General features: G+C 41.1%; 1 protein-coding gene across 2 annotated transcripts in view; it reads right to left on the bottom strand.

The window, feature by feature from the left end:
* ZFYVE16 (zinc finger FYVE-type containing 16) overlaps nt 1-14,537 on the bottom strand; it is a 645,028-nt gene that overhangs the window by 242,657 nt on the left and 387,834 nt on the right. For both annotated transcript variants that reach the window (XM_053701456.1, XM_053701457.1), the window contains one exon: nt 10,933-11,037. In XM_053701456.1, coding sequence (XP_053557431.1) covers nt 10,933-11,037 — 105 coding nt within the window. The remainder of the gene's footprint in view (nt 1-10,932; nt 11,038-14,537) is intronic.

Here is a 14,537-nt window from a genome sequence, read left to right as displayed (position 1 = left end):
GAGCTACCGCTATGCCTCGCGGTCTTAGTACCGCCAGAAGAGAGCCCAGAACCTTTGTAAAGATTCTTGGAGCCGTAGCTAACCCGAAGGGAAGAGCTACAAACTGGTAATGCCTGTTTAGGAAGGCAAACCTTAGATACCGGTAATGATCCTTGTGAATCGGTATGTGAAGGTAGGCATCCTTTAAATCCACTGTGGTCATGTACGTACTGACCCTCTTGGATCATGGGTAGGATAGTTCGAATAGTTTCCATTTTGAACGATGGAACTCTTAGGAATTTGTTTAGGATCTTTAAGTCCAAAATTGGTCTGAAGGTTCCCTCTTTTTTGGGAACCACAAACAGATTTGAATAAAACCCTTGTCCGTGTTCCGACCGCGGAACTGGGTGGATCACTCCCATTAGTAAGAGGTCTTGTACACAGCGTAGAAACGCCTCTTTCTTTATCTGGTTTGCTGATAACCTTGAAAGATGAAATCTCCCTTGTGGAGGAGAAGCTTTGAAGTCCAGAAGATATCCCTGAGATATGATCTCCAACGCCCAGGGATCCTGGACATCTCTTGCCCAAGCCTGGGCGAAGAGAGAAAGTCTGCCCCCCACTAGATCCGTTTCCGGATCGGGGGGCCCTCACTTCATGCTGTCTTAGGGGCAGCAGCAGGTTTTCTGGCCTGCTTGCCCTTGTTCCAGGACTGGTTAGGTTTCCAGCCCTGTCTGTAGCGAGCAACAGTTCCTTCCTGTCTTGGAGCGGAGGAAGTTGATGCTGCTCCTGCCTTGAAGTTACGAAAGGCACGAAAATTAGACTGTTTAGCCCTTGGTTTGGCCCTGTCTTGAGGCAGGGCATGGCCCTTACCTCCAGTAATGTCAGCGATAATTTCTTTCAAACCGGGCCCGAATAATGTCTGCCCTTTGAAAGGAATATTAAGCAATTTAGATTTAGAAGTCACATCAGCTGACCAGGATTTAAGCCACAGCGCTCTACGCGCTTGAATGGCGAATCCGGAGTTCTTAGCCGTAAGTTTGGTTAAGTGTACTACGGCATCAGAAATAAATGAATTAGCTAGCTTAAGGACTTTAAGCTTGTTTATAATCTCATCCAATGGAGCTGTGCTAAGGGTCTCTTCCAGAGACTCAAACCAGAATGCCGCCGCAGCCGTGACAGGCGCAATGCATGCAAGGGGTTGTAATATAAAACCTTGCTGAACAAACATTTTCTTAAGGTAACCCTCTAACTTTTTATCCATTGGATCTGAAAAAGCACAGCTATCCTCCACTGGGATAGTGGTGCGCTTAGCCAGAGTAGAAACTGCTCCCTCCAACCTTAGGGACCCTCTGCCATAAGTCCCGTGTGGTGGCGTCTATTAGAAACATTTTTCTAAATATAGGAGGGGGTGAAAAAGGCACACCGGGTCTATCCCACTCCTTGTTAACAATTTCTGTAAGCCTTTTAGGTATAGGAAAAACGTCAGTACACGCCGGTACCGCAAAATATTTATCCAGCCTACATACTTTCTCTGGAATTGCAACCGTGTTACAATCATTCAGAGCCGCCAATACCTCCCCTAGTAATACACGGAGGTTCTCAAGCTTAAATTTAAAATTTGAAACGTCTGAGTCCAGTTTACTTGGATCAGATCCGTCACCCACAGAATGAAGCTCTCCGTCCTCATGTTCTGCAAATTGTGACGCAGTATCAGGCATGGCTCTATTATTATCAGCGCACTCTGTTCTTACCCCAGAGTGATCGCGTTTACCCCTAAATTCTGGCAATTTAGATAGTACTTCAGTCATAACATTAGCCATGTCTTGCAAAGTGATTTGTATGGGCCGCCCTGATGTACTTGGCGCCACAATATCACGCACCTCCTGAGCGGGAGGCGAAGGTACTGACACGTGAGGAGAGTTAGTCGGCATAACTTCCCCCTCGTTGTCTGGTGATAATTTTTTTACATGTAAAGATTGACTTTATTTAAAGTAACATCAATGCAATTAGTACACAAATTTCTATTGGGCTCCACATTGGCCTTTAAACATAGTGAACAAAGAGATTCATCCGTGTCAGACATGTTTAAACAGACTAGCAATGAGACTAGCAAGCTTGGAAATACTTTTCTAAATAAATTTACAAGCAATATAAAAAACGCTACTGTGCCTTTAAGAAGCACAAAAGGTTGTCACAGTTGAAATAACAATGAACCAAAATAGTTATAGCAACCAATTTTTCACAGTAAATGTATTAAGTTAGCAAAGGATTGCACCCACCAGCAAATGGGTGATTAACCCCTTAATACCCAAAAAACGGATAACAATTTAATAATTAACGTTTTTATCACAGTCAAAACACACTGTCATAGGTCTGCTGTGAGTGATTACCTCCCTCAAAACTAGTTTTGGAGACCCCTGGGCTCTGTAGAGACGTCCTGGATCATGGAGGAAGAAATAGGAAGACTGTGACTAAATTTTTACTGCGCAATAAAGCGCTAAAATAGGCCCCTCCCACTCATATTACAACAGTGGGGAAGCTCAGTAAACTGTTTTTATTCAGAAACAAACGACAGCCATGTGGTAAAAATCATGCCCATAAAGTTTTATCACCAAGTACCTCAGAAAAAACGATTAACATGCCAGTAAACGTTTTAAAAATGAAAGTTATGAAGTGTTATTGATAAGCCTGCTGCTAGTCGCTTTCACTGCAGTGCAGGCTCAAATATTACTTTAATATAGACAGTATTTTCTTAGTGAAATTCCATTCCCCAGAAATACCTCAGAGTATACATACATACATATCAGCCTGATACCAGTCGCTACTAATGCATTTAAGGCTGCACTTACATTACATCGGTATTAGCAGTATTTTCTCAGTCAATTCCATTCCTTAGAAAATAATTTACTGCACATACCTCCTTGCAGGTGGGCCCTGCCTGCTATCCCTTGTTCTGAAGTTACCTCACTCCTCAGAATGGCCGAGAACAGCAAGTGGATCTTAGTTACGACCGCTAAGATCATAGACAAACTCAGGTAGATTCTTCTTCTAATGCTGCCTGAGAAAAAACAACACACTCCGGTGCCGTTTAAAATAACAAACTTTTGATTGAAGAAATAAAAACTAAGTTTAACACACCACAGTCCTCTCACACGTCCTATCCATTAGTTAGGTGCAAGAGAATGACTGGGTATGACGTAGAGGGGAGGAGCTATATAGCAGCTCTGCTTGGGTGATCCTCTTGCACTTCCTGTTAGGAGGAGATATAATCCCATAAGTAATGGATGACCCGTGGACTGACTACACTTAACAGGAGAAACCCTATTTATTTAAGTCCCTGTGAGTGTACCTTTTTTCTTTGAAGCTAACAATACAATTGAATATATTAAAGTTCTATGTTTGAGTTTCATAAGCCATAGGTGGTGTCACTAACATTTATAATATATTGTTTAATGGTTGTGCAAGTATATTGTAGATCAATAAAAGGAGGCAAAAGTCCCTGTGACCAATTATAGAGGGGTTGTAACAGAATTCCCATGAGGTGAACAAAAAGAGCCATAAACCGTACCCCATATAAATTACTCTGAGGGGAAACAGGGCCTCAATATAGACTGAGAACACCTGTCTCTAAAAAAATAAAATGCACATATTCATTCTACAACCATCTCCAGCGGAGGCAAAGTAAAGACTGAGGTACCTGTAAGGTGGGAGGGGTTTTAACGAACTCTGTTAATCTTCCTTCTAAACTACTCACATCTGATTTTCTGTAAATATAAATTAGCTTTATTAAGAATTATGACAAATGGAACCAAATTACGTATTCTCCTCCATTGGAAAAAAGACATGTAGCACATATGCTCAGTGTTCTCTACTGAAAATTTAATCAGCCTGGTGGCATTATGAAGTATCTGGATGGTGCAGTGTAATAGTTTGCAATATTATAACATTTTGTATTATTTATTAAATATTACTTAAGCTATCCAAACACAAATTAAATTACATAATTTAATATAAATTGATTCAATGATAATCTGTGCACAAAAAATTGAAATAAGATAATTAGCTAATTTTAGTGTAACATTTAGCCAGGTGGTCAGTAAAATGAGCTGGGTGGTGTGCCCAATAAATAGGTCCTATGAGAACACTGTATGCTTATTATGTTAACGCTGACAAATTAGATTTCTTTTTAAACATGGAATTTTACTGGAATGAGGTTTTCGTAATGTTCTATGGGTGTGAGATTGAGAGCATCATCACCATAGGAGTTTCTGTTCTTTACCTCAAGTTTTATTTTCTTCATTATCCTCGTACTGACTCAATATGTTTCAGACCTGACTTATGTGTGACTATTTTTTGTTCTAATGTTTGCTCTTATTATGATTGTATCAATATGTCATGTAATTCTCACTGAAAAAACTACAAATGTTTTATTCCGTTTAATATGTAATAAAAATCGAATAACTTAAAAAAAATATGTTATGGTACAAAGCTACAGTTGGGTCTTAGAGCTTAAAGCTGAGACAGGTATTCCAGAATACGTCAACTTTGTAAAATATGTAAATGTTTATTATTCTTGTATCCCATTAATTTATGGCTTTTCATACCTTTCTCTAAAGAAATCCTTCTGCAAACTATTCCTGAACTTACTACCCTAAAACTTGAGATCATGATTACTTGTACCCACATTGCTGTTTGTGAAAAAACATAATTTATGCTTACCTGATAAATTTATTTCTCTTGTAGTGTGTTCAGTCCACGGGTCATCCATTACTTATGGGATATATTCTCCTTCCCAACAGGAAGTTGCAAGAGGATCACCCAAGCAGAGCTGCTATATAGCTCCTCCCCTCACATCTCATATCCAGTCATTCGACCGAAACAAGACGAGAAAGGAGAAACTATAAGGTGCAGTGGTGACTGGAGTTATAATTTTAAAATTTAGAACCTGCCTTAAAAAGACAGGGCGGGCCGTGGACTGAACACACTACAAGAGAAATAAATTTATCAGGTAAGCATAAATTATGTTTTCTCTTGTTAAGTGTGTTCAGTCCACGGGTCATCCATTACTTATGGGATACCAATACCAAAGCTAAGTACACGGATGATGGGAGGGACAAGGCAGGAACATTAAACAGAAGGAACCACTGCCTGTAGAACCTTTCTCCCAAAACCAGCCTCCGAAGAAGCGAAAGTGTCAAATTTTGTAAAATTTGGAAAAAGTATGAAGTGAAGACCAAGTTGCAGCCTTGCAAATCTGTTCAACAGAGGCCTCATTCTTAAAGGCCCAGGTGGAAGCCACAGCTCTAGTGGAATGAGCTGTAATTCTTTCAGGAGGGCTGCTGTCCAGCAGTCTCATAGGCTAAACGTATTATGCTACGAAGCCAAAAAGAGAGAGAGGTAGCCGAAGCCTTTTGACCTCTCCTCTGTCCAGAGTAAACGACAAACAGAGAAGAAGTTTGTCTAAAATCTTTAGTTGCCTGTAAGTAGAACTTCAGAGCACGGACCATGTCTAGATTATGCAAAAGACGTTCCTTCTTTGAAGAAGGATTAGGACATAATGATGGAACAACAATCTCTTGATTGATATTCCTGTTAGAAACAACCTTAGGTAAAAACCCAGGTTTAGTACGCAGAACTACCTTGTCTGAATGAAAGATCAGATAAGGAGAATCACAATGTAAGGCAGATAACTCAGAGACTCTTCGAGCCGAGGAAATAGCCATCAAAAACAAAACTTTCCAAGATAAAAGCTTAATATCAATGGAATGAAGGGGTTCAAACGGAACACCCTGAAGAACTTTAAGAACCAAGTTTAAGCTCCACGGAGGAGCAACAGCTTTAAACACAGGCTTAATTCTAGCCAAAGCCTGACAAAAGGCCTGGACGTCTGGATTCTCTGCCAGACGTTGTGTAAAAGAATAGACAGAGCTGAAATCTGTCCCTTTAGCGAACTAGCGGATAAACTCTTTTCTAAACCCTCTTGTAGAAAAGCCAATATCCTAGGAATCCTAACCTTACTCCATGAGTAACTCTTGGATTCGCACCAATATAAATATTTACGCCATATCTTATGGTAAATTTTTCTGGTCACAGGTTTCCGAGCCTGTATTAATGTATCAATAACCGAATCCGAAAACCCACGCTTTGATAGAATCAAGCGTTCAATTTCCAGGCAGTCAGCCTCAGAGAAATTAGGTTTGGATGGTTGAAAGGACCCTGAATTAGAAGGTCCTGCCTCAGAGGAAGAGACCATGGTGGACAGGACGACATGTCCACTAGGTCTGCATACCAGGTCCTGCGTGGCCACGCAGGCGCTATCAGAATTACCGATGCCCTCTCCTGTTTGATCCTGGCAATCAGTCGAGGTAGCAACGGAAATGGTGGAAACACATAAGCTATGTTGAAAACCCAAGGGGCTGCTAATGCATCTACCAGCACCGCTCCCCGGGTCCCTGGACCTGGATCCGTAACAAGGAAGCTTCGCGTTCTGGCGAGATGCCATGAGATCCAGATCCGGTTTGCCCCAACGACGAATCAGTTGAGCAAATACCTCCGGGTGAAGTTCCCACTCTCCCGGATGAAAAGTCTGGCGACTTAGGAAATCCGCCTCACAGTTCTCTACGCCTGGGATGTAAATCGCTGACAGGTGGCAAGAGTGAGACTCTGCCCAGCGAATTATCTTCGAGACTTCCAACATCGCTAGGGAACTCCTGGTTCCCCCTTGATGATTGATGTAAGCCACAGTCGTGATATTGTCCGACTGAAATCTGATGAACCTCAGTTTTGCTAACTGAGGCCAAGCTAGAAGAGCATTGAATATTGCTCTTAATTCTAGAATGTTTATTGGAAGGAGTTTCTCCTCCTGAGTCCACGATCCCTGAGCCTTCAGGGAATTCCAGACTGCTCCCCAGCCTAGAAGGCTGGCATCCGTTGTTACAATCGTCCAATCTGGTCTGCGAAAGGTCATTCCTTTGGACAGATGAACCGGTGACAACCATCAGAGAAGAGAATCTCTGGTCTCCTGGTCCAGATTTAGCAAAGGGGACAGATCTGAGTAATCCCCGTTCCATTGACTGAGCATGCATAGTTGCAGCGGTCAGATGCAGGCGCGCAAATGGCACTATGTCCATTGCCGCGACCATTAAGCCGATTACCTCCATGCACTGAGCTACTGATGGGCTTGGAACGGAATGAAGGACACGGCAAGCATTGAGAATCTTTGATAACCTGGACTCCGTCAGGTAAATCTTCATCTCTACAGAATCTATAAGAGTCCCTAGAAAAGGAACCCTTGTGAGTGGTAACAGAGAACTCTTTCCACGTTCACTTTCCACCCATGCAACCTCAGAAATGCTGGAACTATCTCTGTATGAGACTTTGCATTTTGAAAACTTGACGCTTGTATCAGAATGTCGTCTAGGTACGGAGCCACTGCTATGCCTCGTGGTCTTAGTACCGCCAGAAGTGAGCCCAGAACCTTCGTAAAAATTCTCGGGGCCGTGGCTAACCCGAAGGGAAGAGCCACAAACTGGTAATGCCTGTCTAGAAAGGCAAACCTTAGGTACCGATAATGAACTTTGTGAATCGGTATGTGAAGGTAAGCATCCTTTAAGTCCACTGTGGTCATATATTGACCCTCTTGGATCATGGGTAGGATGGTTCGAATGGTTTCCATCTTGAACGATGGTACCCTTAGGAATTTGTTTAAGATCTTTAAGTCCAAGATTGGTCTGAAGGTTCCCTCTTTTTTGGGAACCACATATAGATTTGAGTAAAATCCTTGTCCCTGTTCCGATCGCGGAACTGAGTGGATCACTCCCATGATTAAGAGGTCTTGTACACATTGTAGAAATGCCTCTCTCTTTACTAGGTTTGTTGATAACCTCGATAGATGGAACCTCCCTTGTGGAGGAGAGGTTTTGAAATCCAGAAGGTATCCCTGAGATATAATCTTCAACGTCCAGGGATCCTGCACATCTCTTGCCCAAGCCTGGGCGAAGAGAGAAAGTCTGCCCCCCACTAAATCCGTCTCCGGATAGGGGGCCCTGTCTTCATGCTGTCTTAGGGGCGGGAGTAGGCTTTCTGGCCTGCTTGCCCTTGTTCCATGACTGGTTGCCTTTCCAACCCTGTCTGTAACGAGCAGTAGTTCCTTCCTGTTTTGGAGCGGAGGAAGTTGATGCTGCTCCTGCCTTGAAGTTACGAAAGGCACGAAAATTAGACTGTTTGGCCTTTGGTTTGGCCCTGTCCTGAGGAAGGGCGTGGCCCTTACCTCCCGTAATGTCAGCAATAATTTCCTTCAAGCCGGGCCCGAATAAGGTCTGCCCTTTGAAAGGAATGTTAAGTAGCTTAGACTTGGAAGTTACATCCGCTGACCAGGATTTAAGCCAGAGCGCTCTGCGCGCCTGTATGGCGAATCCGGAATTTTTAGCCGTAAGTTTGGTTAGATGTACTACGGCATCTGAAACAAACGCATTAGCTTGCTTAAGGGTTCTAACTTTGCTCAAAGCCTCATCCAATGGCGCTGTGCGAATCACCTCTTCCAGAGAATCAAACCAGAATGCCGCTGCAGCCGTGACAGGCGCAATGCATGCAAGAGGCTGCAATATAAAACCCTGTTGAACAAACATTTTCTTAAGATAACCCTCTAATTTTTTATCCATTGGATCTGAGAAAGCACAGCTATCCTCCACCGGGACAGTGGTACGCTTGGCTAAAGTAGAAACTGCTCCCTCCACCTAAGGGACCGTCTGCCATAAGTCTCGTGTGGTGGCGTCTATAGGAAACATTTTTCTAAATATCGGGGGAGGGGAAAAAGGCACACCGGGTCTATCCCACTCCTTACTAATAATTTCTGTAAGTCTTTTTGGTATAGGAAAGACGTCAGTACACACCGGTACCGCATAGTATCTATCCAACCTACACATTTTCTCTGGAATTGCCACCGTGTCGCAATCATTCAGAGCCGCTAATACCTCCCCTAGTAACACACGGAGGTTCTCAAGCTTAAATTTAAAATTTTAAATTTCTGAATCCGGTCTCCCCGGATCAGAACCGTCACCGACAGAATGAAGCTCACCGTCTTCATGTTCTGCAAATTGTGACGCAGGATCAGACATGGCTCTCGTGTCATCAGCGCGCTCTGTCCTTAACCCAGAGCTATCGCGCTTGCCCCTTAATTCGGGCATATTATATAATACTTCTTTCATAACATTAGCCATATCATGTAAAGTGATTTGTAAGGGCCTAGATGTACTTGGCGTCTCAATCCTACGCATCTCCCGAGCGGGAGACGCAGGTACTGACACGTGAGGAGAGTTAGGCGGAATAACTTCCCCCTCGTTGTCTGGTGATAGTTTCTCTATCGGTACAGACTGACTTTTATTCAAAGCAATATCAATACAATTCTTAACAAGAAGTGTATTATTAGCAGAGGATTGCACCCAATAGCAAAAGGATGATTAACCCCTCAATACCCAAAACGGATAAAACGGATATCAATTAAGATTTAACGCTTTTAATCACAGTCAAGCACACTGTCACAGATCTGCTGTGACTGATTACCTCCCTCAAAAATGAATTTTGCAAACCCCTGAGCTCTCTAGAGACGTCCTGGATCAAGGAGGAAGAAGCAGGAAGACTGTGCTAGAATTTTAACTGCGCAACAAGGCGCTAAAACAAGGTCCCTCCCACTCCTATTACAACAGTGGGAGCCCTGATATAACGGTTTCCATGCAGAAAATATATGTTAGCCATGTGGAAAAAAATCATGCCCAAAGAGATTAATCACCAAAGTACCTCACAAAAACGAATAACATGCCAGTAAACGTTTATTAAAAAACAACATTTCCAATGTCATGCAAAGTTATCACTAAGCCTGCTACCAGTCTCTACCCCTGCAGATAAGGCTTAAGTATTATTTCAGTTTTAACAGTATTTTCTCAGTCAAATTCTAGTCCCTAGAAAATAACTCGACTGCGCATACATTTATCAGCCTGATACCAGTTGCCACTACTGCATTTAAGGCTGTACTTACATCATACGGTAACAGCAGTATTTTCTTAGTCAATTCCATTCCCAGAAAATAATGTACTGCACATACCTCATTTGCGGAGGACCCTGCATGCTATTCCCAGTTTCTGAAGTTACCCCACTCCTCAAAATGTCGAGAACAGCCAGTGGATCTTAGTTACGCCTGCTAAGATCATAGGAAAAAACGCAGGCAGTTTCTTCTTCCAAATACTGCCTGAGATAGAAAAACAGCACACTCCGGTGCCATTTTAAAATAACAAACTTTTGATTGAAGAATAGTTAAGTAAAAACTCCAGCTCCTCTCGCGACCTCCTTCTTTGTTGAGGGTTGCAAGAGAATGACTGGGTATGACATGTGAGGGGAGGAGCTATATAGCAGCTCTGCTTGGGTGATCCTCTTGCAACTTCCTGTTGGGAAGGAGAATATATCCCATAAGTAATGGATGACCCGTGACTGAACACACTTAAGAGAAATTTGTTCAGTCTTTGTTAAATCTCTCTCATCTAAGCTTTACATATTAAGATGAGAGTCTTTACTTGTAAAGCTACCATTTCAGAGGTTATACCATTTAAGAATTCCTTTACGAACAGTTTCTAGTTTATCTATATACAATTCTGGAAATATGGTCTCTCTTAACATCATCGCTTCTTTCATGAATTACTAGACAATCTTAAAACTTTTCCATACAGAAAATGAAAAACTGTTTTCCTGGTCAAAACGTGTTACGTTTTTTTTTATTTAATTCTTTACTTCACACAATAAAAATTTATTTGGGACTGTTAAAAATTTCTGGAGACTGGGGTATAGGCAATGATTGAAAAACAACCAAATACGAAGCACTATAAAATTGATTGTGCAAGAAAACGTATTATAAAATTCTGTCTAAAAATTCATTAAACATTTTCAAGATTTTATGTTGCTCACCTCAGCATGCCGCTTTGAAGGGATCTTTATACAGCTCTTTCCCATTTCCACATGGATAAACAACCCATCAATATGTGGTATTGTATATTGATAATTTCTAAGGTCCTGTATAAAAATAAAATGATTAGTGCATATGAAAAGGAGACCCTTGCTAAAGAAAGACCCTCTCCATGCACATGTACAGTATGTCTACTATTACACTTCCATTAGTAATCAGTTTGGCTAATCAGTTTGGAAAACACTGCGTGCATTATGGCTTTTTCACATTTGGGGTTGCGCAGATATTACAAGTTTAAAATAACTTATTTTTTCGCACACATTAACTCGCGTAATTCAAACAGTGTGCGCGTTCACGTATTCCCCCATAGAAGTCAAGGGAGAAGACATAAAAACAAGCAAAACCGCTATTCTGTTGCGCAAAGCCAATGACTTATTCTCCTCGAACAGTGTACATGAAAATGTGAATATTTCATATTGCGAAAATCTTTTTGTAACGGAATAGGTTTCATTTATTTCTAAATAAATATTTCTCTATATATGTGATGATTTTTGGACAGATATATCTATTTATAGCGAGAATATATATATATATATATATATATATATATATATACATATATATATATATATATATATATATATATATATATATATATTCCTGAAAAAAACGGTCGCACTCTCAGGTCTTTTGGTGAAACAAGTAAATACTCTTTTAATGAAACATTTTCGGGGAATTCCTCCCCATCATCAGCATAAACATGAACTGCATCAAACAAACTTATATACAGACTGCAAATAATCAAAATAATTTCAAATACCTGTGTGTAAAGTGTCCTCTCAGTGTGGTGGCGCCAAACAGTGTGTGTGTGGAACGCATATTCTGCGTTCCACTGTGTAAACCGGAAGTGCTTAATGTGATACTATTTCCGGTATTATCAATATACAAAAAAACTTTAGCAAATAAACTTGCGATCATTATATATCATTAACTAGAAATGTCAAAGTAACAAAGTGTACAGGAATTATTTGTTATATATAACATGTGTTAACTGTGTATCGCGTTTTATGTGGATTACTCGCATTACGTGAATCATTCTTGCATGTGGGGTCTTCCCCATTCAGAAATCTTATATGTGCTCATATGTGATGTGATATATTGTTTTTACCCACTGTATTCATTTTGGGCTCCCCCTGCTTGTTATTCTATGTGTGTCACTCTCGATCATCTGTATGAGCCTTACATGAGGACATGCTGTCATAGCCTGGTTGGCATAGAAACCGTTTGTTATGCCGGATCTACTTAGGCGGATGGATCTATTTGTCGCCCTTTATTTTATATGTCCTTACTGAGTCATATGGGTAATATTAGTTAACTTGATACCATGCAATGGTTGGGCTAATTGCTAGGTTTTAGTAATCCTCAGTGTGTCTCACCTACATGCCCTAGGGCGCACTTGTTGGAGTTATGTACGGGGGTTAGAGAGTGTTCTCTAACTGAGGTTATGTAACCTATCTATGTATTATCCCTATTGTAGTTAGGATTCTTCTAAGATATCCATATGGGGTATGTGCTTAATACACATAAATAAAACTCAAAAATGAAAAATTAAAGTTAATAATAAAATATATAACATAAATGCATGAAGGCAACTCTAATATTGTTGCTACAATGTACACTTAGCGTTAGTTATATGTAATTGGTTTTGATGTTGTTCTAAATTGTATCTATCCCTCTTATGTCTCCATACCCCTTATTCACAGTATATTAATTCTAACTTTCTTAATATACATTTAGGCAACCTGTTATTTCCATACTAATCCATATGGTTACATTATGGCACATTGCTATATAATAACTTTCTTCCGGATTTCAGTTATTAATTTTAGTATTATGTGATAGTCCCAGTTTAGTGACCTTATGTGATGTACTTGCACAACCTGACTTGGGGTAGGGTTTCCTCAACTCGGGGGTTACCTCCATCCCCTAATAATTGTCTGTCCATAGTTCATTATTCTATAGCTCTGTAGTGTTCCTGTTGGTTAATTTCTTGTATCCTATATGTTGAACTCATCATCTTGACTTGATGTAGGTGGATGGTGTCATTGGAATTGCTGTATGATTTAAGGCAGCTCAGTATTTTAAGTCTGCATGAGTTCTGATGGGCAATTGGCAATAAGGGACCGAGTACTGTTAACTTGGAGGGGATCATCTCCATGTCCCCCCCCAAAACAGTTAGTGTGCCCTGCACTGAACAGTCTACCCCTCAAGGGGCCTGACCTCCAGTGCATCGCCCCATATTCCTCAAGTATGTCTACTATTACACTTCCATTAGTAATCAGTTTGGCTAATCAGTTTGGAAAACACTGTGTGCATTATGGCTTTTTCACATTTGGGGTTGCGCAGATATTACAAGTTTAAAAACATAATTTATGCTTACCTGATAAATTCCTTTCTCCTGTAGTGTAGTCAGTCCACGGGTCATCATTACTTCTGGGATATTAACTCCTCCCCAACAGGAAGTGCAAGAGGATCACCCAAGCAGAGCTGCTATATAGCTCCTCCCCTCTACGTCACACCCAGTCATTCGACCGAGAACCAAACGAGAAAGGAGAAACTATAGGGTGCAGTGGTGACTGGAGTATAATTTAAAATTTTAGACCTGCCATAAAAAACAGGGCGGGCCGTGGACTGACTACACTACAGGAGAAAGGAATTTATCAGGTAAGCATAAATTATGTTTTCTCCTGTTAAATGTAGTCAGTCCACGGGTCATCATTACTTCTGGGATACCAATACCAAAGCTAAAGTACACGGATGACGGGAGGGACAGGCAGGATCTTTATACGGAAGGGACCACTGCCTGAAGAACCTTTCTCCCAAAAACAGCCTCCGAAGAAGCAAAAGTGTCAAATTTGTAAAATTTGGAAAAAGTATGAAGAGAAGACCAAGTTGCAGCCTTGCAAATCTGTTCAACAGAGGCCTCGTTCTTAAAGGCCCAAGTGGAAGCCACAGCTCTAGTGGAATGAGCTGTAATTCTTTCAGGAGGCTGCTGTCCAGCAGTTTCATAGGCTAAACGTATTATGCTACGAAGCCAAAAAGAGAGAGAGGTAGCAGAAGCTTTTTGACCTCTCCTCTGTCCAGAATAAACGACAAACAGGGAAGAAGTTTGGCGAAAATCTTTAGTTGGCTGTAAATAAAATTTCAGGGCACGGACTACATCTAGATTGTGCAGAAGTCGTTCCTTCTTTGAAGAAGGATTAGGACACAATGATGGCACAACAATCTCTTGATTGATATTCTTGTTAGTGACAACCTTAGGTAAGAACCCAGGTTTAGTACGCAGAACTACCTTATCTGAATGAAAAATCAGATACGGAGAATCACAATGTAAGGCTGATAACTCAGAGACTCTACGAGCCGAGGAAATAGCCATTAAAAACAGAACTTTCCAAGATAACAGCTTGATATCAATGGAATGAAGGGGTTCAAACGGAACACCCTGTAAAACGTTAAGAACTAAATTTAAGCTCCACGGTGGAGCAACAGTTTTAAACACAGGCTTAATCCTTGCCAAAGCCTGGCAAAAGGCCTGAACGTCTGGAAC

The sequence above is a fragment of the Bombina bombina genome, chromosome 2 (genome assembly GCF_027579735.1).
Source record: "Bombina bombina isolate aBomBom1 chromosome 2, aBomBom1.pri, whole genome shotgun sequence".
In the NCBI taxonomy this organism is placed as follows: Eukaryota; Metazoa; Chordata; class Amphibia; order Anura; family Bombinatoridae; genus Bombina; species Bombina bombina.
Note: the sequence above shows the minus strand (reverse complement) of the source record. Positions and strands in the feature narration are given on the sequence as shown.